The sequence below is a fragment of the Lissotriton helveticus genome, chromosome 11 (assembly GCF_964261635.1).
Source record: "Lissotriton helveticus chromosome 11, aLisHel1.1, whole genome shotgun sequence".
NCBI lineage: Eukaryota > Metazoa > Chordata > Amphibia > Caudata > Salamandridae > Lissotriton > Lissotriton helveticus.
The window spans coordinates 923,375,982-923,403,129 of NC_136072.1; the positions used below are offsets into that span (position 1 = coordinate 923,375,982).

The following is a 27,148-nucleotide window of genomic DNA, read 5'->3' on the forward strand; positions in this document are numbered from 1 at the left end:
CGCTGCTCTGGCACTCAGTAGCAGCGGCAACTACTGCGGCGCTCCTGGTCTCAACGGTCGTTCTGAAAGGATGGCCCACAGTTCTCGCAAGTCTCCCCCACCGAGGCCGGCCCGCAAGCGCACTCTCAGCTCATCGATGAACGCGACTCCGCCCTCAACTCCACTTGAGCGCGGGGCTTCAGGCCTGGATGGGTGGCCTGCCTCAGGCGCTCATATCTACGGGCAGACAAATCGAGAGTGAGCCAGAGTTCGCTCCCCTTCCTGCGGTCGTATTCGGACGGTCAATTCGCGATAGAGGATTTAAACGGCGTGTTGCTGTCGGATAATTGCTGGATTTGTAGACAGCGTTAAGGAGCTAACGGCTCAAGCAGCCATCATGGTCGCGAGCAAGTTCCGCCCCCCCCGGAGGAAATGATTCCTGATGCAAGAAATCTTTGAAAGCAGAGAAATAATGTGTTATTTAAAGAGAAAACTGACCTTGAAAACTGCTTAAGGCAGAGTAACATTTGAAATAGTCATCCTACTCAAAACGGAAGGGGCGGATACCTGGAATATTTCTTGATACACTTAAGGGTCCACCAGGCAAGTGTGGAGGAGCCATTGAACTGGACGAGACATGTAGAACTGCAGGGCTCGGAACATGAGGGTACCAAACATAAAAAGGATATTACACTTGATTGAAAACATTAGGAGAACCCAAAAAATTGATAACTTATTATCATTAGGCAGGGGGAAAAGTGTTTGACCTGGTGCTCTGGCAGGTCATCTTTGGGAAACTGAACAATTCGGTTTTGGAGGGGTAATACGGAACTGGGTTAGTAGTGAGTAGAAACGCCGACCGAAATCAGATAAGTGGGGCTTGTCCGAGACAGTATTGGTCCAATGGGGCACTAGACACAGCATCCCTTTCTCCCCTCCTATTTACCATAGCTATGGACGCATTGGACACTAAAGCACAGAGAAATAAAGATATATATTAGTAGTCTCGATTGAGAGGGATATGCACTCTCTGACAATGTGCACTGATGTTGTCCTAATACCGTAACAGAACTAAAGGGATCTGTCCTAGCCCTTAATGAATGAATTGGAGTAATATGAGTTGGTCTCTGGATTCAATGCTAACATAGCGGAATATCACATCCTGAAAGCCTATGGCTCAGAATAAGATTTGTCATTTAGGGGTGATTAAATTGGTGGTCTACTTGGGAGCACAAATAACCTCTTCAGTATGCCAGATAGAATATAAATAACTATTGCCACCCCCTGCTTATGGTGCTCAGAGACCTGCAGACCTGACTGTCCAGGGACCTTTTCTAGTATTGATGTGTTTAAAAAGTTTATCTTGCCTCATTTTCTATTATCTTTTCCAGACTATTCTGCTTTTAGTACATGACACCTTGAAGACGATTCTGAGTGTGGTTGATCAGTTAATGCAGGCTGGGGTGGTTCCAAGGCTTACTAGACGAGGAGTGCATAAACATCCCACGGCCCTGGGCTGGGACTTGCAATGCGGTATTGTCAAGTGGCCCATCTCAAATTCTTAATGGAATGGCAGAAGGAGGAATCTAGGACTCATATGTAGTTCATGGATCAAACAGTCACAGGATCAAGCATCAGGATAATGCATTGTCTAGAGCAGTACCATTGGACCTGAGGCCTCTATTCCCTCATCAGTAACAACAGCATTCATAGCTGTATGGGACAAGGTAGCGATCAAATTGGGATTGACCACAACTTCCCCCTTCCTGTTCACTCTTAGTTTAAATGACCCTGATTATGCTCCAGCAATGAAGGAGGGTACTTACAAGAGATCGAGACATTAGGGCTGCCGGAGAGCGGGTGACATGTTTGAAGAATCAGGAGTCTGTTACTTCAAACACTGTGAGCAAATTCTCATCCTCCCAGAAACAGTACAGTATTATTACAGGTCAGCCATTTTGTTTTAAATGCTCCATTTTCTGCTAATTAGTAGGGCTTTGATCCCATTAAAATGTGACTATTCACCAAAGAATTATGGTTTCTAACATTGATATAAAATGCAGATGAGCATAGCGAATGAGGGGAAGGTGCTGATGGGAGAAACAGATAGGCAGACCACTCTTAGCTAAGGGGTGGGAGGAAATTCATTACAAGGTGCAGACGATCTCACAATGCTCAACCATGCATGAAGCACTGGTTACAATAATGATTTATTGGTGTTATACCCCTGATAAGTTACACAGGTGGAATTCCTGGAAATGAGATGCCTTTCAGGGAGTTTAACACACTGCTGAGTAGCCAATGGGCAAACATTTCCATTATTTTCCTGAAGAGGGAGACAAATGTTGCTGGCACTGTGTACAGCAGGACAGGCTGGCACAGCTTGGAATTTTCAGTTTCAAGATGATCTGGGTGTCATTGTATTTGTAGAATGTACATTTAAAGGACTTAGTTAGATCAGGTAGATTGGTGAGGTAGAGGTTGAGTAGTGTGGTATCTCCCTCAATATCTGCTTTATTATGTTCCCCTGGTTGATGGTGTTTTCCTGTTATCACATACCCAGTATGTTTACTTCCAGAATGTGGCAGCGTGTAAAGAGAGAATGTGTTCAATGAAATAAGTTGTTGGCCCAGCTGTGGTGGTTTAAAAATAAATTAACAACATACATCTATGTTACTGTGATTTTTTGGGAGAGGACTACAAAAATCAAAGGTGGGATATTAGAGTCTTGAGGTGTGCCACATTTATTGGTGAGCTGACATGAACATGATCAGCAAGAACATGACACCTTGTAATAGGTCAAGAAGATCCATTGTAGGATGTTTCCTCAGATGCTAATAACCCTTCATCAGGTCTCGGACTCCTCCATAATGGGAGCTGCGTCAGAGAAAGCAGATAGGTCCAGTAGTAAAAGTGCAGCCACTCCATTTCTGTCCACCTTCTCCTTCACAACATCCTATGGATATCAAGAAAGATTCCGTGTCTCATTCTTGGTAAAAGCACTTATGGAAACCAGACAATGTTTTACTTCTATGAGGTCAGTGACCTAAGCTAAGGCGGCACTTTTAATTGTATTTCTTGTGGCGTGTCCTAGATGGCACCAGTGAAGGAGCTGCCTTGCGGAGCACCACTGCACCTATCGGGCTATATACTGCTCGCAACACTGGATCAATCCTGCATCCGCTGGAGTGAAAGCCAGTACCCAGGAGAGTGTGGGGGCTGTACTGTCCACATCGCTGACCGCGCAAGGCACTTCATCTACTTGAGCGAGAAGACGCCCGGCTGTCCTGTGTCAAAATGGTGACTGCGGCGGCAGGTCCTACTGAGGCCTTCTAGCCCTCCGATTGGCCCCAAGAATATCTGCAATCCGACTGGCTCCATTATCCGGTGGGGAGGTGAAGTACTGCCGATCCCCGGAGATAGCAAAAACAAGGAGATGATGGACGTAGTGCTGGGTTGAATCCATCATCGTTCTTTAGCTCACTTCGCCATCCCAGTTCAGACCCAGTCACTGTGCCGGCTGACCCTCAAGTGCCCCGGGAACCCCATAGGACATCTTGACCTGCTTATGTAGCTGCCACCAAAAGGAGCTGATCATGGGGGCGGTACGTGACTGGAACTTTATCTCCTGTGAAGAGGTGACGGTCTGGCTTTACCAGGACCTCTCGTTTATCATGCTTCAGAGACGCAGAGCCTTGAAACCAGAGACTACTTGCTGCGGCAGAAGGGGATTTGTTACAAGGGGGCCACCTGCTCCACCTGATTTTTGCATGGGAGGGAGAGAACTGCAGTTCGTACTCTCCAGGAGAAAGCGTGGATCCTGGGGATGGATATGGATAAAGAGAAGCTGTCACAACACCCCCCTCTCCCTCCCCTTCCTCGCTCCATACAACATGTCGATCTGGACCCGCAAGACGTTAAGCAAAACATTGGCGGCTGATAGCTCTAGGGAGCACTCGGGCCTGCTGCAGCAGCTTAACTGTAGAGTCATCTCCGGGCTCCATTGCAGAGTGAGGAGTGATGATTTGCTATTTTTACATTGACCAAACCTCATAATGCAAATGGTACACCCACCGGCATACGAAACAAGCTGCTCTAACTGGAGAGCCCCCTCCTGGGATGAGGAGGAGACTCAATCACACCTTACGATCTTACACTATCACCCCCTGGGTGCAGCAAGGCTCATGCTTGCTCCTTGCTTCCGCATGGGACTTTGCCAGTGACATGGACCCTACCTCTATGATTCTTTATTCTCTGTACGTTGGAGTACTTGATATCCCAAACACCTAAGATGTTCACAGCCTGCATACTCATCCAGCTCATATTCTGTGGCTCAGCTGGGACGCTCATCTACGGACACTTTTGAATGGACAAACCCGGGCATGGATACCTTGGCCTATCCTCTACCTTGGGCCCGGCAAAAGTACTTGGCTTCAATGTTGGATGAAACTCCGGGCCAAGACTGGTTCACGGCCACTTTTTACAAAACAATTGCCAAACATCCCTGCTATTGACCAGGCTATATAATTCCTTTAGCGCGCAAAGTTTTCACCTACAGGTACCAAGAAATCGGCTATTATCACAGGGTTTCAGTGTGCTCTACAAATGCTATAAATAAAATCCCCAAACCTGGGAAAGACCTGGTTTATTGTGTCTAATACCACCCTATATCCTTGCTGAATGACGCAAAAATGTACCGGCATTCTCGCAGCCCTTCTGGGGCCATACATGACTGGATTGATAGATCCAGGCCGGCTTTATCCCGGGGCGTAACTATGGGGACAACACTAAGCACGTTATCCATCTCATTGATAAAACCATCCGCACTTGGGTGTCGACCCTTTTGATATCGATCGATGCTGAGAAAGCGGTTGATCGCGCACATTGGCCCATTCTGCGAACCATGCTAGAGGCAGTGGGACTGGGCCTCCACTTCTGTCGGTAGGATATGGAGTAGCTACTTGAGCCCCAGTGCATCGGTATGGGTTAACAGGTTGCTGTCCCACTCATTTCCCATCTCTCGACGACGCGCAGAAATGCCCTCTGTCACCGCTCCTATTCATTCTCTTCATTGTGCCTCAGGCGGAGCAGTTCAGTCAGCATCCCCTCATAGAGGGAGTCATGGGCTGTCAAACTCACAATATGGCACTATACGCAGATGATGTGCTTTTAGCTGTCACCAGGACTCGCCAGTCTTTATCCCGCTGCTAGAGGAACTTGAACTATTTGGCAAAGCGTCAGAGTTTTAAATGAATACACAAGTCCCAGACCCTCAATCTCACTATTCCTCCAGAGGAAAAAGCCCACTTGACGGCTCTCTTCTGATTCCCGTGGACGACTCACGGAATTTCAAACCCGGGAATTCAACTGTACTCCACCCTGGAGAAGACAGTGGAGCAAAATGAAGTGTCCCTGCAGCCTGGCATCCGCTCTACAGCACGGTCCTGCCACAGCAGTCTTAAATCGTGGCTCAGGGGAATGGCAGCTGTTAAAATGTCAATTCGCCCCAGGATCCTGTATATTATGCAGACACTGCCTCTCTAGCCTCCGCCTCACCCCCTACAAAAATTTCAGCAGCCTATTGAAAAGAGTTCATACTTACCAATGGTAGCTGGAGGATTTGGAATACCACACCTGATACAGTACTACCAAGCGGCACTACTTCGGTTCATAATGGTGTGGCAGCGCCCGATTGCTGTGAAACATTGGTGTTTTATAGTAAAGACCGTAGCGGGCATACATATTTGGAAAATTCCGGGGCTTCTTCCGAAACACTGCCCACACAAAGTATATATTTCCCCAGTAGTCAGGGCAGCGAGGGTGTGGGATAAACATAGCCAGTCTAAACAGCTCTCTACTCCTGTGTTGCTGCACACACCAATCTTGGAAAATCTGGATTTATCTCAGGCGCTAAAAGATAAATTTTCCTCCTGCTGGCAGGAAGCCAACTGCAAGCGATAAAGAGATTTATTTGATGTACAGAGCTTACTAGACTTTTCTCAAATACAGGAAAACTTCGGACTGCCTGACACCAAGCATTGGCACTCCATTTAGTCAATGGTTGACTAGCCTGACAATGCGCCCTCATGTGAGTAGACCACTCACACCTTTTGAGAGGTGGCTCCTCTCTAGACGTGACAACTAACCTATCTTCTCTGACATCTACACTTTCCTAAACACTATCCAACATGCCACTGTTTCGCCCGCCTGCACATGCTGGGAAAAGGAGTGTGAGCAACAGTTCTCTGACAAAGAACGGCCTGATATTCTGTGGTGGGCTTGTACTTCAGCTTGTGCCGCCTCGGGAAGGGAGACCCTTCTTAAGGTTGCCCACTATTGGTGTTACACGCCGGCACGCACAGCTAGGTGGAAAAAGGGGGGTGGGGTGGGGGGAGTGGCGAGTGGCGACTGATGCTGGCACCACTATAATAATTTGGGCACTCTATCCCATTTTTGTTGCCATTGCCCCAAACTACACCACTACTGGTCCGACATACTTGCAGATATTGATTGGATGTTTCATACTGACTTACCCTGTTTTCCCAGTTACATCCTCTTAGGTCTCCTTAATGCTTTGACATACCCATTGCAATTTCCAAGAGGAAGGGCCATTAGCCTAGCTCTCTGCGCAGCAATACAGGTCCTGATATCTAAATGGGTCACAAACGTGGTTTTGCAGCGTGAATCTTTCTGGATTCACTATGCTGTGCATTATTCCGCCATCTAGTGGTTGGGTCGGGAATTGTAGTCTTTTTTTCTCTTTTTTTTTTTTCATGGCCCAGGTGGGCGTCGACCCACAACCATTTGGTGTCCTTCGCGACGTCGACGTGCTTCCTCTGGAAGCTCCCACCTTTCGTCGTGATCTTCAGATTCTTTTTTTCCCCCTCGGGTCTGGATTGTTGCCGAAGAGTTCCAGAGTTTTGGAAGAGGAATCAAGCAAAATCGAAGAATCAAGTTTTCAACTACACCGGACTACATGTCAGGTACCTGGAGCGACGAGTGAGAAGTTTTAACTAACAAAACCTCGACATATGACGGAGAATGCGCTTGCAGGGGGCTCCCTGAGCGCGGGGATGGACAAAACACCGTTCAAGTTTTGCACCAATTGCCACCATAAGTACGCCCAGAAGGATCAGCATCGAGTCTGCAACCTCTGCCTGCCGCTCAACCACAAAAGCGAAGACTGTAAAGCCTGCTCGGCATTTCACCCAAGGCCCTCAGAGTAAGGGAGAGGCAGAGAAGGGCGAACCACAACATGCAGTGGCCACCTCCATCGCTATGAGACTTGGGCCTCTCCAGTTTAGAAGAGGACAACATCGCCGAAGGACCGGAGGACTGCAACGGTCGTCGAGGTCCTCGACCCCTAAATACCTGAGCGACACCCGAAAGAGTGAAGTAAAAGCCCTGAGCGACACTCGTAGAAGTGAAGCAAAGTCCCCTAAGGGAACTCTGCTGCTGAAACAATCGATGAAAGCAACAGCCTCCAGGGAGTCAACCGAGCGGATCCTTCGAAAAGTACTCCCAATCGGCGAAAACTTTTGAGAAGACGTCGAAGGTTTCCCTCGGTAAGGACACCTCGGCGCCAAGGAAAGAAGGGCCGACATCGACGGCATTGAAAATAAGCACTCCAACCCTTGTCGCTGAACATGCCGCCGAGATGGAGAAGAAGAAGAGGAGGCTTGAGGCCGAAATGGCGAGCATCCTACAGCGGAAAAAGGACTTCCACGAGAAGATGAACAAATACACCATCCCGCCGACACCCGTGGTCGAAGTCGAAAGGGACGACGAAAACGCCCGAACCAGTCGAAGAACTGTGAGAAGACGACTACTATTTCGACGGAGAAGGCGACGTAGATCTGCAATCCTACCGGGACTCGATGTCCTCGGAGGCTCAAGACATGGAATGGCAAGATCTGGACGACGGAAGAAGGCGTAGACACTTAGCCATCGAGGTCCTCGCCGCCAGACGACATAGGGATCTACAACATGGTCGTGCAGAGACTTATGTAGTGAAAAATGAAGGAGAAGCCCAAGGCATGTTTCCTCCTAGAAACTCTACTGCCTCAACAGACTAGTAGCCAATTCCTGCCCATGCTCCCTAGTGTGCTGGACCAGGGAAGAGAGGCCTTAAGGGAGCCAGCTGTAAGCAAAACTGCGACACCTAGATCGGAGAAGAAGCACAAACATTCTTCAAAGGACCCTGCATACATCCAGGGGTCAGTGCCAGCTGACTCCATAATTGCAGCAACGGCTAGGAAGAGGGCTAATGTTCCCACGAATGCCGGACAAGGAGAGTAGGAGGATGGATCTCACAGGGAGAAAGGTGGAGAAAAATGCAGCAATACATTGGCGCATCGCAAATTCTAATGCCCCGATCAACAGGCATGCATACCAACACTGGGATGAAGTGGGGCAGCTCCTAAAACATCTAACAGACCAGTACCAACAGAGGGCAGCTCACCTGGTAGAAGAAGGAAAGAGCATGGCGAACACATGCTTGGAATCAGCATTAGATGCTGCAGAAACATCTTGCAAGCTAATGATGATAGAAGTGACGGCGAGAAGACACGCATGGCTCAGAATTTCAGGATTCAAGCCAGATGTACAAAGTAACATCTTAAATACACCCCTCAATGGAGAGCAACTGTTAGGCACACCAGTGGATGACAAGTTGACGCAGCTCAAGAAGGACAACGAAACAGCAAGGTCCATGGGAGCGTTGCAGTTCAGGGGAATGAGAAGAGGCACACCGACAAGGATACCAGGTGGTAGAAGTGGAGGCAACGTGCCGACCACATCGCACCAAACATTCCAGCAGGGCTACCAAGGGAACAACTAAGGCCATCAGCAGCTGGGGCAGCAGCAGCAAAACTCGCAGTACCAACCCCGGGGACAGTCCTTTCAAGGGCATGGGAATGGATGAGGACAAACACGAAGGGGAGGACAACAGCCCTCGACCAAGTGACTCCGCCATGAATCAGGCCCCCCACCCTAGCAACACCTCGGGGTGGGCGGAAAGACAAAAGAAAGACCACAGAAAAACGTTGAACGACAAACTACCTCGAACACTCGGCACCGGTTGGGGGGAAGAATAAGAGACTTCATCCAGGAATAGAGGAAGGTCACATCGGACAAATGGATACTAAACATCATACAATACAGATACTGTATAGAGTTAGAAAGACAACCTCCAAACAGAAAACCAAGAAGAAAGGCACACTCAGCAAAGAAGCTCTCGCTCTTGCAGCTAGAGGCGCAAGAATTGGTCAGCAAGGAGGCAATAGAGGTGAAACCGTACAACCAGAGGAATAAGGGGGTTTACTCAACTTACTTCCTGGTGCCAAAGGTGGACAAAACGCTAAGACCTATCCTAGATCTAAGGTTCCTGAACAAATTCGTAAGGACTCAAAGATTTAAGATGACCTCCCTACAAGAGGTAATCACTCAAATACAGCAAGGAGACTGCATGGCTACTATAGATTTAAAGGACGCATACTTGCACATCCCCATCAACCACAAACACAAGCACCTACTAAGGTTTGTGATCCCCCAAAGCCACTACCAGTTTACAGTAAAGGCATTCGGCCTAAAATCCACAACAACGGTGTTCACAAAATACCAAGCAGCTGTTACAGCACACCTTCGAAGGCAGGGGATACACGTATACCCCTATCTCGACGACTGGCTCGTAAAGCCAAGTTCGTACGTTCAATGCAAACTACACAGCCAGCAGGTCATACTAACACTGATGGGACTGAGCTTCTCGATTCATTGGGAGAAATCATCAAAAGTGCCAGAGCAAATCAATATATTCTATGGGGCAGAGATCGACACCATAAAGGCCAAGGTGTTCCCCAGCAAGCATAGAACATTGGCGATACTGAAGGAAACACGTCATTACCACAATGGGCAAGTTCTGACAGTGAGGACTGTAGGCAAGCTAATGGGAATGATGGCGTCATGGATTCACCTAGTCCAAAATATCCGACCACACATGAGACCATTCCAGGAATGGATACAGCAGCAATGGCTACAGGCAACTGGGAGTTGGGAAGATCTAGTGGTGGTCACACACGCAGTACATCAGGAAATAGCGTGGTGGAACGAACAAAACATATGACAGGGGAAACCATTCACACAACCAACAGTGACCATCATGACGGACGCCTCCCATCTGGGGTGGGGTGCACATGAACAAGCTCAAGGTGAGGGGGCTATGGTTGCAACAGGATGCGGTCAAGCACATCAATTTCCTGGAACTAAAAACAGTGTTTGTCGCCCTCAAAGCATTTCAGAAGCAGCTGTACGGAAGCAGGGTGTTGATCCAAACAGACAACACCACAACCATGTTCTACATCAACAAGCAGGGTGGAACACAGTCAGTAACGCTATTGAGGCTAGCACAGGAGATATGGACATGGGCCATCCCAAGGATAAACCTACTGGCAATACGTCTCCCAGGGAAGGACAATGTGGAGGCAGACAGACTCAGCAGGCAGATGTCAGCATCCCACAAATGGGAGATCTACCTCCGGAATTACAGAAAGTATTCTGGAAGTGGGGTACACCGCAAGTAGACCTATTTGCAACACACCAAAATGCCAACACTTCACATCCAGACAACCAGACCATCGGTCACAAGGGAATGCGCAATGGGTAAGTTGGTGAAAGACATTTGTATACGCTTTTCCCCTGATCCCACTGATACACAGTAAGTGCAGGATCAGCAACATGTTACTGATACTAGTAGTGCCTCAGTGGGCCAGACCGTCCTGGTTCTCGCAGATTGTGGAGATAGCGCAGGCACCAGCACATAAATTCCCAAAAAGAAGGGACCTGTTAAAAATGCAGAACGGAAGGGCGCTACATCCAGAGCCAGAGAGCCTCAGCCTGGCGGCATGGCTCCTGAAGACCTAGAGTTTGCACACCTCAAACTACGGGCAAGCACAATGGCAGTGCTCTGGGAGGCAAGAAGGCCTACCACAAGGAAATTCTACGTAGCAAAGTGGAAGAGATTCTCCGTATGATGCATTTGGAAAGGAAAATCACAAGGGAATCAACGGTGCTAAAATACCTAACACATCTACTTCAAAACAAACTAAGCTACACGTCCATAAGGGTACACTTGGCGGCGATTGTGGCTTACACTAGAGGAGAAACGGGGTAAAGTTTCTTCACCTCCCAGGTCGTAAATCGATTTTTCGAAGAGGATCGCCCCACCAAACAGAATGCCAGCACCAGCATAGAACCTCAACGTAGTGCTGACCCAATTGATGAAGGCACCATTCGAGCCCATGCACAAGGTTACACTGCACATGCTTACAATAAAGACTGCCTTCTTGGTAGCTATTACATCACTGCGGAGATTAAGTGAGTTGCAGGCGCTAACACTTCAAGAGTCCTACCTGCAGATACACAGTGATAGGATTGTTATGAGAACAGACCCACGTTTCATGCCAAAGGTGGTGTCTCGGTTCCACGTCAGCCAAACAATCCAGATACCTAGTTTTTTCCAAAAACCAGCCGCAAGCACACACTGGACGCCAGGAGGGCGGTGATGCACTATATAGAAAGGACAAAGGAGTGCAGAAAGACAAAGCAACTCTTTGTTTCATTCGCAAGCAGTTTTTTGGGACTACCAGTTACGAAAAATACCATTGCACGATGTATTGCACAAGCCATCTGACTATGCCACGAACAAGCTGGGCAACAGTTACAAGGAGCAGCTCATGCTCACACAACAAGGAAGAAAGGAGCTACAATTGCATTTCTAGCTAACACACTGATTCAAGACATTTGCCAAGCTGCAACATGGTCTGGAGTGCACACGTTCAGTAAGCACTACTGTGTGGATATCCAAATTAACAAAGAAGCGCAAGTGGGACAGAAGGTCTTGCAACACATATTCCACCCAGCCACCACAATAAGGATAGTGAATCCAGAAAGATTCACGCTGCAAAATGTATAGTTTCTTACCTGTTGGTGTAGTTTTGCAGCTTAAAGACTTTCTGGATTCACTAGCGAACCCACCCTCCTCCGCCAGAAAGATGAGAAAGGAGGAAAGGGATTAAAGATGAACAAGACTTAAAAACTAAAAGGAAATACAGAAAAACACAAGAAAAGAAAAAATAATCCGAAGATGTCGACGTCACGTAGGACACCAAATGGTGGTAGGTCGACGCCCACCTGTGCCATGGAAAAAAAAAAGAGAAAAAAAAGACTACAATTCCGAATAATGCACAGCATAGTGAATCCAGAAAGTCTTCAAGCTGCAAAACTACACCGACCGGTAAGAAACAATACGTTACCACACATACTGATTGGCTTCATAAACTTTGAGACCAACTAAGTATGGAGAAGCCAACTGCCTTTGTGGAGCACACAGTACCCCAGTTTGAGAAAACATGGGGCCCTTGCTTGAAATTTTATCCAAAACGTTTCGAGTACTTTCCTGCCCAATGTATCCACGTGTACTCCGCCTCACAGTAGACTCTTTCGATAAAGCGTAGTATTTACACTATGATGGACTTGGAATGGGAGATGAGACGCAAGACTTAGCTTTGTGAGAGCATCTATCTACTCCCCTCTCCTTATTCCTCCCCTTCTTCCATCACCTTTCTTTTCTTAAGTTATCTGGGTCTCTCACTATCCCCCCCCCCCTCCATCCTTCATCCCTGTTCTCTCTATGCCTTCACCGGCCTATGGATGTATGCAAACTGTTATGTTAACCGTTGAATTACCTCTATAAAAATCAATGTAATCCTTAATATTAATTCCTAAGAAAAGCCCATTGGGAATTGGTTGGAATTGGACTAAATTCTCTAGGTTAATGTCTTTTTCTTATTGAGCAGTCTGATGATGGTCTTGAGGGCAGAGGCAAAGTGTCTTAAGATAATGAGTGAGTTGTTGTGAATGAACGGTTATGGCTGTGGAGGCAGCAGATTTGGAGAGTGTGATGTCCTTAAATGTTTATGCTGGTCAGAGGTAATGGAGAACTTGCTAGCCCACTTGTCTTAAATGGTTACTTGACTTCAGAATCAGAGTTGTTTGAATGAGGCCAGATGCTATTGACTGCCTATGCCTTTCTTATGTTTTTATCTCAAAAGCCCGGTTGTTGTTTATTTGCTACTGAGTTAAACTTTCAGCCTCTTTATTTTTAAGACAGATTTGTTTGAGATGACGTTGATGAAGACTTAGTAGTGTGAGACTGTGGAGTTGAGGCACTGTAGGCTGCATTTACGTTTGTGGCCTAACTAGAATAAGGTACATTCTTCTTTCAAGGCACTTGTTCATTCTCTTTATTCCTTTGGACAGCAAAGGAGTACACCAGATAGTATGCTGATGGAGACTTTTAGCCGCAGGTTCCTCACCTTTTGAATATTCCCCAAGTGTCAGACTGGATCTGGAAACTGAGGCCTTGCAGCTTGGCACTGATGCCGTTCTCACCTGTAAATGAGCGAGCCTGTATAGGCGGCACTCCAATGTGCTGATGTTGGTTCCTTTATTTCTGTGCTTCAAGATGTGGATCCGGAGAGCTCTCTCGTCTTTCAGAGATATTTACCTCGATTTGTTCATCTAAAATTCTGCAGTGTGCTAGTGATCCGACCCCCTAAAATGACAGGTTTCAAGCCCCTGTAGAGACTGTCCGAAACAGATATCTGTGACAGATCATTATCGGATGTGCCTGTGGTTAGAGTCACGATTCCAAGGCGTGCAGCGACTAAGCATCAATGGACCCGGAGGAGACCGTTTCAAGTCCCGCTCCACATCCAACGTTTGCTCTCAGTCCCATTCCCGGAGTAATTGGACCCGTCCAGAGGTTTGTCATTGTCACACTCCAAACCCTCAGGTAAGCGTAAAAAAGCACAAGATGTCAAAGTGAGATTCTGCTCCATCGTGCCACTTGCATTCTCCTGAACAGGCAATAGGGCTACACCACCCTTCTAGTTCTCTTTCCTGATGTTGGCTGACTTCAGAGCTGATTTTGCTGCTAGTTCGGGCTCAACATGGTTTTCTAGGGCCTTTAGCCATGCCACGTCAGATCAGAGTTCTGTGCAGCCATACTCCAGCTCTTTAGATCCCTGCCAGCGTCCTCTGTTGCGCCTTTGGGCTATAAGTAGCTGAGGGGCTTTCCACCTGAGATAACATCAGCAGGTTTGCCTTTAACACTAGCTGGGCCCTCCACACTTACCTTGCCTCCGACTTCACTGTCGGCGATACAACCTACAAGTGCCTGGGCACGGCAATGCTGACATTTCCGCCTGAAGAAACGGGATTGGTTGTCCTCTGTGATGTTGGTCCAACTTTGGCTTCCAGTCAAAAGACAAATTACCAGGCTATGGGTGTCTCAAATGTTCTTTCACAACTCCCCTTGCCGGAAAGCCTAGTGGTTCAAACTTCCACCCGCCTCTCTAATCCAAATGCATTTCCCACCCCTCCCTGTGGTAGGGAATCTAAGTGAGTGGAAATGTTTGCAAACATGTCTTTTTTACTACATGCTTGGCCCTCTGATCTGTTACTGCCAGCTGTTTGTTGGGACTATACTCACACACCCTTTGGAGTTCGGTAGCACAAGTCCTCCCTGGTGTGCCAGAACACCTTCGCCTGGTCCTTTCTCAGGCGATCTAAAATGGTCATGAATCTGCCAGTTCACGATTCGTTGTGGCTTGGACACCACCAATTCCATCAAGTGGGCTATAGGCACCAAATTTGTCATTCAGTGCCATGCGTGGCTTTGATCGCTTGGGTTCTTGAGCAATGGCAGTCAACCTTGACATTCTCTCTGATGGGAATCGCCTATTTGGGGAGAAAGCTGATTCCACACTTAAGTGCTTTAAGGAAAACATAGCTGCTGATTGCTCTCTGGGCCTTTCAGCCCAGCCTCACCAACTTTAACTATTCCACTGTTCCTTTCACGGCTTTGGACGAGGAGTTCCTCACTGCTAACCCATCCAGTCCCCACAGAAAACCCAGCAGTTTTTCTGTAGAGGCTGTGGTGCCCACCTCCACAGCCAAGGTCAACGTACCACCCAGCCCACAGCCCTCCCTCGTGGCTCATCCTGCTAAACCGCTTTAGCATCCCCTTGCAGGGACACAGCCACCCAGTGAGTGTCAGGATCCACTGATTCTTACTGAGCTTGCAGTCAATCTCATTGGACAGGTCGGTCCTACAGATCGTTCACAGGAGATACGCCTTGCCCGTTATCTCTTCTCCACTGCACCTTCCACCATCCCCTCAGAAACTGACTGAGGACCATATCTCCATTTGGCAGCAGGAAGCACAAGCCCTTTTGGCCATAACTGCTGTTAAGATTATGGTGGTAGCAGAAGTAGGTTGGGGTTGTTCTTCCTTGGACACTCCATTAATAACATTGCAGCATAAACAGCGGGCCCGATTTTCCTCTCTGATGTTGGTCCAGCCTTGGCTCCGAGTCAAAAGGCAAATTGCCAGGCTCTGGGTGACCCAACTTTTCTTTCGCAACATCCTTCGCTGGAAAGCCTAGTGGTGTAAGCTGCTCCAGCTGCTTTAATCCAAATACATTTCCCAACACTACCCGTGGTGGGGAATCTAAGCGAGTGGAAACGTTTAGCAAACTTTCTTCTCTACTACAAGCTTGGCTCTCCGATCTGTTAATGACAGCTGTTTGTTGGTACAATATTCACATACCCTTTAGAGTTAGGTGGCACAAGTCCTCCCTGGTGTACCAGAACTCCTTTCCTGGTACTTTCACATGCGGTCTTAGATGGGCATGAATCTGCCAGGTTCATGATTTGTTGTGCCTTGGACGCCACTAATTATATTAGGCTGGGCATTGGCACCAGTATTACCATTCCCTGCCATGCGTGGCTTTGATCGCCTGGGTTCTTGAGCAATAGCTAGTCAACCTTGACATTCTCTTTGATGGGAGTCACCTGTTTGGGGAGAAAGCTAATTCCACACTTTAGTGCTTTAAGGAAAACGTGGCTGCTGATTTCTCCCTGGGACTTTAAGCCCAGCCTCACCAACCACAAATATTCCACTGTTCCTTTCACGGGTTTGGATGACGAGTTCCTCACTGCTAACCCATCCAGTCCCGCAGGGAACCCAGCAGTTTTGCGGTAGAGGTTGTTGTGCCCACCTCCTCCATGGCCAAGGTCAATGTGCCGCCAAGCCCACGGTCCTTCCTTGTAGTCCATCCTGCTTTACCATCCCCTTGCTGGGACATAGCCACCCAGTGGGAGGCAGAATCCACTGATTCTTACTGAGCTTGCAGGCAATCACATAGGCAAGGTCGGTCCTACAGATTGTTCACAGTGGATACACCTTGCCCTTTCTCTCTTGTCCACTGCACCTTCCACCATCCCCTCAGTAACTGATAGAGGACCATCTTTCCATTTTGCAGCATGAAGCACAAGCACTTTTGGCCAAATGATCGGAGTCCCGTCCTAGACATTTGCAAGGCGGCTTCATGGTTATCCCTCGATATGTTCACAAAGCATTATTGTCCAGACAGTCAAGTTTGTCGGGGGGACATTTTGCCCACTGGGTCCTGCAGGACTTTATGGTTTCAGTATGTGAACAGGCCTACCTTCAAAAAGATGTTACTTTTGTATCTGTTCAAAAGGTGAGGAACCTGCAGCTAGACGTCAGAAGAACAAGTTACTTACCTAGAGTAATGCTCTGTCTGGTAGACACTCTAGGTGCCGATTTCTCACTGGCACTATCATTCTCCCTATTTTATGATTGGACTCTATCCATAATAAGCTCCTAAGTCTAAGAATCTGTACATTGTCTACCAATTTGCTTTTGGTAGGGCAGGGTGGGACAGAAAAATGTATTCAAAAGTTACTTACCTTGCTGCCGGCCACCGCCTCCCCTTCATCCTCTTCTGTTCCTGCTTGAAGCAGGAAGCACGCACAAGCTCCCTTAAGCCAATCATAACGCTGCTGTCACCATTACAGCAGCGTCGTGATTGGTCTGAGTGCAGTGGTTCGACGCTCAGGCAAAAAAGCAGGAGCCTGTACATGTTCTCCACCCATGCTGTACAATACAGGCGGTGGAGAACATGCAAATTGCGGCAGGCCAAACCGTCATGCGCACTTAAGTGCCCCAACCAATTTTCCACCCGCTGACTGTGATGACAGCCAAGCCCGCCCTGTAAACCAGCTTGACAATGTAAAAATAAAATGTTAATAACATAGGAAAAATAAAATGATAACACTATTTCCATTTCTCAAAGTGCTGTGGGGCGGAGCTCCTCCGCTTTAGCTGACATTAGCACACCGGAGTGTTGTCTATAGAGGCCCTGCATGTAATTTCTGGAGCAGAACAGTTTTGTTGCAGAGCTGCATGACACCACCTTCCGCCATGCAGAGGCACTGCTGAAAAGTTTCCAGATACAGTCTGATTCCGGGGCAGTATTCACAAGGTGAGGAATCTTCAGCAAGGCAAAATGTCTACCAGAAAAAGCGTTACCGGAGGTAAGTAACTTGTTTGACGTGGCTTTACTTAATCTGAAGTTGTGCTAGCTGTAGGTTTATTGTGATTACAAGGTGACACATTCTAATGTACATGTGTAGTGCTCTGTTCGAGTTCTCTTCATTTTCCATTTTACCATTATATCTTCTCTGCAGGCACCAGAGCAATGGAACTGTGATTGCTCGCTGCGGGCAGCCTGAAGTCAGCTGGTGGGGATGGCGAAATGCAGATGATGAGCACCTTGTTCAGTCTTTGGCCAAAGCCTGTGCCACTGACTCTAAAGCTAATAATAACAGCAAGCTGTCCAACGGAAACTGTTCCAGGAACTTCTCCAATGGAGGGGACCTCTCAGACGTTGAGTTTGGTAAGCTCATTCTCTTTCTCCTGCATAGCATCCAGATTCATACTCATCCAGGAATGTTGGTTTGATTAGGATTTTTCATGGGAGTGATCTGTTTTGTCATAATATTGGCTACTTTCCCATTTCTCAGATGAAATTGTAGGAGTAACATGATTGTAGTCCACATATCTGAAAGAAATCCATAGTGATAGATTCCTTATCTTAGAATTACCCCCAGGCGTCAGACTGGATCCGGAAAGTTTTCGTCAGCAGTACCCCTGTGCGCCGGAAGGTGGCGTTGTGCGGCTCTTCGCCCGTCGTTGGCGTCGTGGTCACCGAGATGACGTTGCAGCAGCTACTTAGACGCCGCCCTCTCGTGCTGACGTCAGTTCTTTCTTTTTCCGAGTCAGCAAGCGCAGGTTCAGAGAGAGTGGTACCCTCAGTCATTTTTTGACTGAGCTTCTTTAGGCTTTTGTGTCTGTTTTTAGAATTGATTGACTCCTGGTGTTGTAAGGATGCCCGGTTTCAAGACTTGCGGATGATGTCAGTGACGGACCTGCAACGCGTGTGTCTCTACTGCCTGGGGCGCGACCACGACCCCAAGTCGCGCCCTGACTGCCGGGCATAGGGCGCCGAAGACTATGCAGGAGAAGTCCCGAAAGTTGCTGGAAGTCCGTCAATAGGCTCCATGCCGCACAAGGTCCGGGTCCTGTGGGAGGTCGAGGGACCGATCGCGGAGCCATCCCCATTGTTCGCCAGGATCAAATTCTTCGCACTCTGGGTCAGGTAAGACGAAGCACAAGAAGTCAAAGAAGCGCCCTCGTTCAGCTACTTCCCCTCGCCAGTCGCGCTACGCGGCTGAGGGTGTGGGTGGTGCCTCCGGCGGAGCCTACGGTGTCGCCATCGGCCTACCTGCCCTTCCCGGGTCCGTCGGCGACTCCAGCCCAGCTGCAGAAATTTCTGTCAGCCATGGCCTGCCTCTTTGGGCCGTCGGGCTCAGACAGTGCCCCTTCAGGCCCCACGGGCCCGACTGGGGGCCCTCGCCCTTCACGTCGGTGCTTCGGCATCGCTACCGGCTACGACCCCGGTACCACAGGGCCCCCAAGGATCCGGCCTGGATCCCGTTGACCTCGTTACACTTCCACCGACCACACCAGCACCACCTCCGACATCGCCCATGGCACCATAAGACGTCACCCCCAGTTTCATCCCCGACTTGGACACGGAGTCAAAACGGTGTCGCTCGACGCCGATTCAGTCGCCGATTGGGCCTTTCTACCCCTATGTCCAGCCTCTGAGAAAGTGCTGTCTTTCTTGCATGGTATGCCCCCACTTTTTGCTGAATTGCTGATGTGCTTTGACTGAGTGTGCCCTGGGCTCCTGCCAATCAGGTACCCAGGGCCTGTGTTCCTTCCCTAAAACTGCATTGAAGCTCAAACCCAATTGGCATCTCTGGCCACAGGTCAGCCCCTGGTAAATGTCAGGACTCCACTCTGCAGGATTCGCACGCAGTAACAATGCTCCACCTCCGGACCTCCCGAACACCCGAATGTGAAATCACAGGGTGTTCAAGTGATACGGCGAGGGAAAAAAAACCAAAAAGGGGAAAAAACCCGGGAAGGGAAAGAAAGGGGGCAGCAGGGAAAGGGAAGCTGAAAAACAGAACACACAGCAGATTAATAACACATATTAATTCTACTCTCTGTATATTCTCGCTAAGGGAGCTTGAGATCACCTGTGCCTTTTTTGTTTTCTCTTCTTCCCTGCAGTGATCTCTCACAAGACACCTTCTCTGCCTATAGAATACAAAAACGTTTGTTACCCAACACATTCAATTGTAAGGCTGCATGATTGTATGCATTACGTATTCTAGATACATACCCCCTATTATAAAGAACTGGCTGTAACCAAAATACACTTCGGGTCCTAGTGAAACTTATGTAGCAGTTAGACTTCCAGGACCAATGAAAGAAACAGATAAGAATGTTTGAAGGACTCTAGGTAATTGTTCTTTCCTGTAATATATCCTATAACAGATTACTTCATCTGAAACAGCAAGAGGAAAGAGTATACTCTAATGCCTTGCTTTAGGCTTCCCAAACACGGTAGAGCGTGGATCCTTACCACCTCTCTCCGCTTTGGTATTTGTATTCCACCGAGAGGTTTATATCCTTCTTCGTGACGGTAATGCGGAGATTATTCCCCCTGCATTCCGCCACCGAATCCACAAACGGACGTATGTTACCAGAATACACCAAGTAATAGCTGAGCCACCCGTAGCCCGAATGAGCTCCACAAACGGTGCCGAACCACAACACACTAAGAACGTAAAGTAAAAGGAAAAGTAATAGAAAACCGCTGCCGTTAACAGAGCAACCCGCTCTGAGCAATTACGGCGCGGTAACCATTACCCGAAACCGGCGCCTCCTCTCCGGACGCGAGACTTCCTGCAACTCAGCAAGGACACAGGAAACAGGACGAAAGGCGAGAGCAGCCGCTCTCGCTCAGCAGTCAAAATCAGGTACACCTTCCCTACGGGCGAGCCGCGCTATATCCTGCCGACCATAAGGATCATGGGAGTTGTAGTCTTTCCCCCTAGGATCATGGGAAACGTAGTTCTCTGGTCTATCATACAGGTAGGCGCAACTGGAATCCTGACAGTATGCCCTCCTCCCTAGCGCCTCCTAGGTCAAGGCTTGGACGGGAACCGCACATGGAAGGAACTGACTGCACGTGGGGCGTGCACATGATCCCAGGGCACCCAAGAGTCGTCCTCCGCAGAATAACCCTTCCACGAAACAAGATACCACAATACTCCCCTACGCAGCTTTGAGTCACGTATGGACTTCACCTCTTATTCAACACCCCCATCATGTTCCACTGCCGGTGGCACTCGTCTACGCGATGTAAACGCTTTTTTCAACAGATGAATGTGGAACACAGGGTGGATACGCAAAGAACCAGGCAACTTAAGTTTGTACGCCACAGGATTGACTTGCCTCACTATGGGATACGGACCTATGAACCGAGGATGGAACACACTTCGCAGCTTGAAACGAATGTATGTAGTGGACAGCCACACCATGTCTCCCACCTGGAACCGAGGGCCTGGATTCCGATGCTTGTCTTCCCAACGCTTGTACACTTCTTTTGCTTTTGTTAAATGTGTCTGCACACCCTTGTGTACTTTCCTCAAAGCTTTGATGTGTTCCATCACAGTTGGCTGATTGCTTATGTCTGTTGGAATGTGGACTGGCAACATGTTAGCGTCATAACCGTAATTGGCTTTGAAAGTCGAGATGCCAGTAGAGCTGTGCCAAGCATTGTTGTATGCCAATTCAGCCATCCAGAGTAGCTCGACCCAGGACTCATGTGCCTCCTTCGCATAACAGCGCAGGTATTTTTTCAGGGTTTGGTTTATTCTTTCGGTTTGCCCATCAGTCTGAGGATGGAAACTCGTTGAAAGAGCCGCTTCGATACCCAGAGCCTGACACCACATTTTCCAAAAACGTGCAACGAATTGTGGCCCCCTGTCTGAGACTATCACCTGAGGGATGCCGTGTATCTTTATGACTTGAGAAGCCAGCAAATGCGCTGTTTGGCTGGCCGTAGGGAGGTTTTTACATGGAATGAAATGTCCCATCTTGGTCAGGTTGTCTACCACCACCAAAACAGCCGTACACCCCTGATCAACTGGTAGAACCGTGATGAAGTCCAAACTTATGTTCTGCCATGGGCGAAGAGGAGTGGGCATAGGCATGAGCTGGCCCGCCTTCTTGGTGTTCACCCCGTTTGCCCTTGCACACTCTTCACATCTCATCACCCACTGTTGTACATCCTTGACTAATGAGTCCCACCAAAAGTACCTCCTAAGCAGACGCACAGTTTTGGTGATGCCTGGGTGCCCAGCCATGGGTGCTACGTGACACCACAAATAGGCCTTGTTCCGTAACTCAGTAGTTGGTAAATACAGGGTCTCTCCCTGAAAAGGCAACCCTTGTCTCACAGCCCTGCCAGGCTCACTGGATGCCCATCGCTTCCACTCGACCAGAGACCTGTTGCCTTTAACCTCCACAAGGAACCTTTCCGCCCGTACTACACACACCACTTTAGACGCTGGAATAATCGCTTGAGGAATCTCCTCCTCACGCTCTGCTGGCATCACTTGCCTAGACAATGCGTCAGCCTTCCTGTTGTCAACGCCTGGTCTGTAAGTCACCACAAAGTTGTACTCAGCAAAAAAGAGCATCCAACGCATCTGTCTTTGCGTCAAATGCCTAGCCGAAGACATATACTGGAGGTTTCTGTGATCGGTGTAGACCGTCACGGCGTGACATGCCCCCCATAGATATTGCCTCCATTCCTGAAAGGCTCGCTTGATAGCCAGGAGTTCTTTTTCGGCTATGGTGTAGTTTGCCTCCGCCGAACTCAGTTTTTTAGAGAGGTATGCCACCGGATGAAGCTGTCCATTATCCGACTGTCTCTGAGAAAGTACGGCCCCAATCGCTTCATCTGAGGCGTCGGCCTCTACTATGAAGGGACGCTCAAGTACAGGATGTGCCAACACTGGAGCAGTAACAAAAGTTTTCTTCAAATCCTGAAATGCTTCATCAGCCTCTTTGGTCCATACAAACTGTGCCCCTTTTCTTAACAACCTAGTTATGGGCACCGCCTTTTTAGAAAACTGCACAATGAAACTGCGATAATAGTTCGCGAATCCCAAGAACCCCTGTACCTCCCTTACGTTCTTTGGGACTGGCCAGTCCTGAACCGCCTGAACCTTCCTTTCAGACATTTGCAAACCATCAGGGGTAAGATTCACACCCAGAAATTCCACCTCACGAACACCAAACTCGCACTTACTCAACTTCACATACAGACGATGTACCCTCAATTTCTCCAGGACCTTACATACCTGGTCTGTATGACAAGACACCTCTTGAGAGTATATTAAGATGTCGTCTATATACACCACCACGAAGTGGTCCACGTAGTCCTTTAGCACATCATTTATGAAGAATTGGAAAGCCGCAGGGGCATTACAAAGCCCAAAAGGCATTACCAGATATTCATAAAGGCCATATCGCGTCTTGAAAGCCGTTTTCCATTCATCCCCCTTGCGCACCCTGACCAGGTGATAAGCCCCCCGTAAATCCAAACGGGTATAGATCTTTGCCTCCCTCACCTGGTCAAGCAAAACGGAAATGAGGGGAAGAGGGTAACGGTTGCGAATGGTGTTTTTGTTCAAGACGCGATAGTCCACACAAGCCCTTAGGTCCCCGTTGGCTTTCGCTATGAAGAACAGTGGAGATGCAGCCGGAGAACGGGATGGTCTGATGAACCCTAAACGAAGGTAGTGATCTATGTACTCCTTCAGATGAGTCGTTTCCGGTACAGGTAGGGCGTACACCCTGCAGGTAGGAATCGTAGCCCCTTCCACCAGGTCGATACGACAATCGTACTCCCTGTGGGGAGGCAAGGTTTCGGCTTTGATCTCACTGAACACGTCACTGAAGTGGCCGTACTCATCCGGAAGCATAACGTTCGTCTCAACTGCTGTCGCCGCCATGTATGGGGTGGTCAAAACAGCGACATGAGCCGACCGACATGGCACCATATGATCCTGGCAGAACTCGGGCAAAAACTGGAACGTTTTATTTTTCCAGTCCACCACAGGATTATGGTGGCATAGCCAAGGCATACCCAGGATTACCTTGTACTGAGGGGCTGCAATTATATTCAATGACAGATATTCAGCATGTGTGTTCCCTTGCATGATCACGGATAGACCCACCTCTCTGGTTTTTTCTACTATCTGACCCGACTTTAACGGCTGCCCATCGACCGCTAAGACATCCTCTGGTGTCTCTCTCAGAATACGAGGGAGAGCCAGACGAGACACCAGACCATCATCTATAAAATTGCCTGTTGCCCCCGAATCAATCATAACATTAACGGGATGGTACTCTTGTTCGCATTCTAGAGTCATTCCTATCAACAAATGTGATTCAGTCTCTCCTATCCCAACCGTAGATAAAGAAGTGAGCTTCCAGTCCTGTCTCACTTCTCTGCCTGTGCTAAGAGTATCTGTTTTTTCCAACTCTGGAGTAGTGGACGACACAGCCACTCTTTTAACTTTGTTCCATGTGCTAGACGTCTTGGGTTTGGAGGGACATTCTCTGACGTAATGTCCCTTCTTCCCTCAGTACATACACAATCCCTGAGTTCTCCTAGCCTCCCTCTCTACTTTGGATAAAGGAGCTCTAAGGGCACCTATTTCCATGGGTTCAGGGTTGGTGTCCGAACCCCCTAACACCTTACGGGGGGAACGGTCGAAACCAACCGCTCCTCTTTCCCATCTTCTCCTACTTCCCCCTCTCTCTGACATCCTACAATCTAACCTTAACGCCAGATTGATCATATCCACACATGTGGTAGGCTGAGGGTCAATCTGGGCCACCACGTCCTTTAGGTCATCCTTTAACCCCTGATAGAAAAGATACATTCTTTTCTCCTCAGGCCATTCAGACTCAGCTACCAACCTGTTAAAAGCCGTCAAATACGTGATCAATTCACTTCTCCCTTGTCTCAACTCTAGGAGTTCCTTGTCTGCACTAAACGTAGTTGCCCTACGGTCAAACACCTTCTCAAATTCGGTTCTAAATGAAGACCAATCAGACAAGATGGCATCGTTATTTTTTACTAGAGGCACCGCTCAATTGGCCGCGTCCCCCACCAATACGAAATGGCAAAAGCCACTCTAGAATGATTTGTAGGGAAAGATGCAGGCTTGCACGAGAAGTGTAACAACACCTGAGTCAAAAACACCTGAATTTTGCGTGGGTCTCCTGAGTACCTTTCGGGATTGGCCAATGGAATGGGCGGAGGTACCGAGACCTGAATGGCAGGTGCAGTGGAAGAGGCATTAAAGGGATTCCTAGAGAGTTGATCCACCTTGTCTTTTAGGCAGCAGTCTCTGCCTTGGATGAGGCCAACTCCTGCTGGACCAGCACCAATGCATGCAACACATCCTCCATGGTCGCCATTGTCACTACCCACGAACCGGGCAGAGTAAAATACTTGGGTACCTGATTCTGTCAGGACTCCACTCTGCAGGATTCGCACGCAGTAACAATGCTCCACCTCCGGACCTCCCGAACACCCCGAATGTGAAATCACAGGGTGTTCAAGTGATATGGCGAGGGGGAAAAAAAACAAAAAGGGGAAAAAACCCGGGAAGGGAAAGGAAGGGGGCAGCAGGGAAAGGGAAGCTGAAAAACAGAACACACAGCAGATTAATAACACATTAATTCTACTCTCTGTATATTCTCGCTAAGGGAGCTTGAGATCACCTGTGCCTCTTTTGTTTTCTCTTCTTCCCTGCAGGGATCTCTCACAAGACACCTTCTCTGCCTATAGAATACAAAAACGTTTGTTACACAACACATTCAATTGTAAGGCTGCATGATTGTATGCATTACGTATTCTAGATACATACCCCCTATTATAAAGAACTGGCTGTAACCAAAATATACTTCGGGTCCTAGTGAAACTTATGTAGCAGTTAGACTTCCAGGACCAATGAAAGAAACAGATAAGAATGTTTGAAGGACTCTAAATAATTGTTCTTTCCTGTAATATATCCTATAACAGATTACTTCATCTGAAACAGCAAGAGGAAAGAGTATACTCTAATGCCTTGCTTTAGGCTTCCCAAACACGGTAGAGCGTGGATCCTTACCACCTCTCTCCGCTTTGGTATTTGTATTCCACCGAGAAGGTTTATATCCTTCTTCGTGACGGTAATGCGGAGATTATTCCCCCTGCATTCCGCCACCGAATCCACAAACGGACGTATGTTACCAGAATACACCAAGTAATAGCTGAGCCACCCGTAGCCCGAATGAGCTCCACAAACGGGGCCGAACCACAACACACAAAGAACGTAAAGTAAAAGGAAAAGTAATAGAAAACCGCTGCCGTTAACAGAGCAACCCGCTCTGAGCAATTACGGCGCGGTAACCGATACCCGAAACCGGCGCCTCTTCTCCGGACGCGAGACTTCCTGCAACTCAGCAAGGACACAGGGAACAGGACGAAAGGCGAGAGCAGCCGCTCTCGCTCAGCAGTCAAAATCAGGTACACCTTCCCTACGGGCGAGCCGCGCTATATCCTGCCGACCATAAGGATCATGGGAGTTGTAGTCTTTCCCCCTAGGATCATGGGAAACGTAGTTCTCTGGTCTATCATACAGGTAGGCGCAACTGGAGTCCTGACAGTAAATGGTACCCAGGGCACTTTGACCAGAGACGGCCCCATCGAGGCCCTGTACCCTGACACACACACACTGCCTTTGCAGGCTGCTTGTCTTGGTACAGAACAAAATGAAGAGTCGACATGACACACATCCCTGTGTGCCATGCCCACAAACCACTGCCCTGGCATCCATCAGTCACCCCTCTAGCTGGGTGCCCTATGCCGGTGGTGAGGTTACAGGTGCATGAGTCCTGTACCCAGGTCCATTCCTGGGCACTGTAAGTGCAGTGCTGCCATTAAGAGTATATGGTGCTGGGAGGTTGTCACCACGAACTCCGGAATACCATAATGGCTACACTGAAGACTGAGAAGGTTGGTAACAAAGTTCTCAGCACATTAAACCCACACTGATCCCAGTGTGGGATTTAATGTAAAATTCACCACAGAGGGCATCTTAGAGATGTCCCCTGAAACTAGACCAACCTCCAGTTGCAAGCTGCCTCATAACAAACAAAGATTAAACCTGTTTGAAATAGGGAGGAGCCAAGCTCGCGTCCGCGAAGGCCGCGTTTTAGCTCGGCTCCGTTCGCTTTCCTGCCTGGAACGTCTATCCTGTGTCTTATCCTGCCCCGGGAAGTATTCTTTGGTAGACTATGGAACTAAGACATTTCGCTGGCACTTACCGTCTGATCCGTCTGTTCCTAGGTGCCGCGGATCCTGAGCTGCGCCCTTGTTCGCTTCGGGGGCTCCGGAGCGGGCGGGCCTGAAACTCCTCGGCGGCGCCCGGGCGGGGCGGAGCGCTGTAGCCGGCCCTTGGTGGAGGTGTGGGCTCGGTCGGAGAGGCCGATGTGCAATTAGACCGGTGACGGCTCTCCGGGCCTGGACCGGCGATCCTGCGGCCTGGTGTTGAGGCGCTGCCTTCCATGGACGGGGGTTGACCGTGTATGTGGCTCGTCTCCCCTTTGTTCTCCTGTCCGGCCATCTTGAGTCCCTCCGCCCGGACTCGGAGAACGGAGCCGGTGGCGTGGGGGAGCCGGCGACCCTTCTTATCCTGGTGGCCCGCCTTCCTGCCCTGGGGGTGCCTCTGCTTGTGGTCGGCTGTATCCTGTGTGACC

General features: G+C 48.8%; 1 protein-coding gene across 18 annotated transcripts in view; it reads left to right on the forward strand.

The window, feature by feature from the left end:
- Nucleotides 1-27,148, forward strand: part of MTMR3 (myotubularin related protein 3) — a 1,335,997-nt gene that overhangs the window by 727,583 nt on the left and 581,266 nt on the right. For all 18 annotated transcript variants that reach the window (XM_078667211.1, XM_078667215.1, XM_078667214.1 and 15 more), the window contains one exon: nucleotides 17,593-17,801. In XM_078667211.1, coding sequence (XP_078523337.1) covers nucleotides 17,593-17,801 — 209 coding nt within the window. The remainder of the gene's footprint in view (nucleotides 1-17,592; nucleotides 17,802-27,148) is intronic.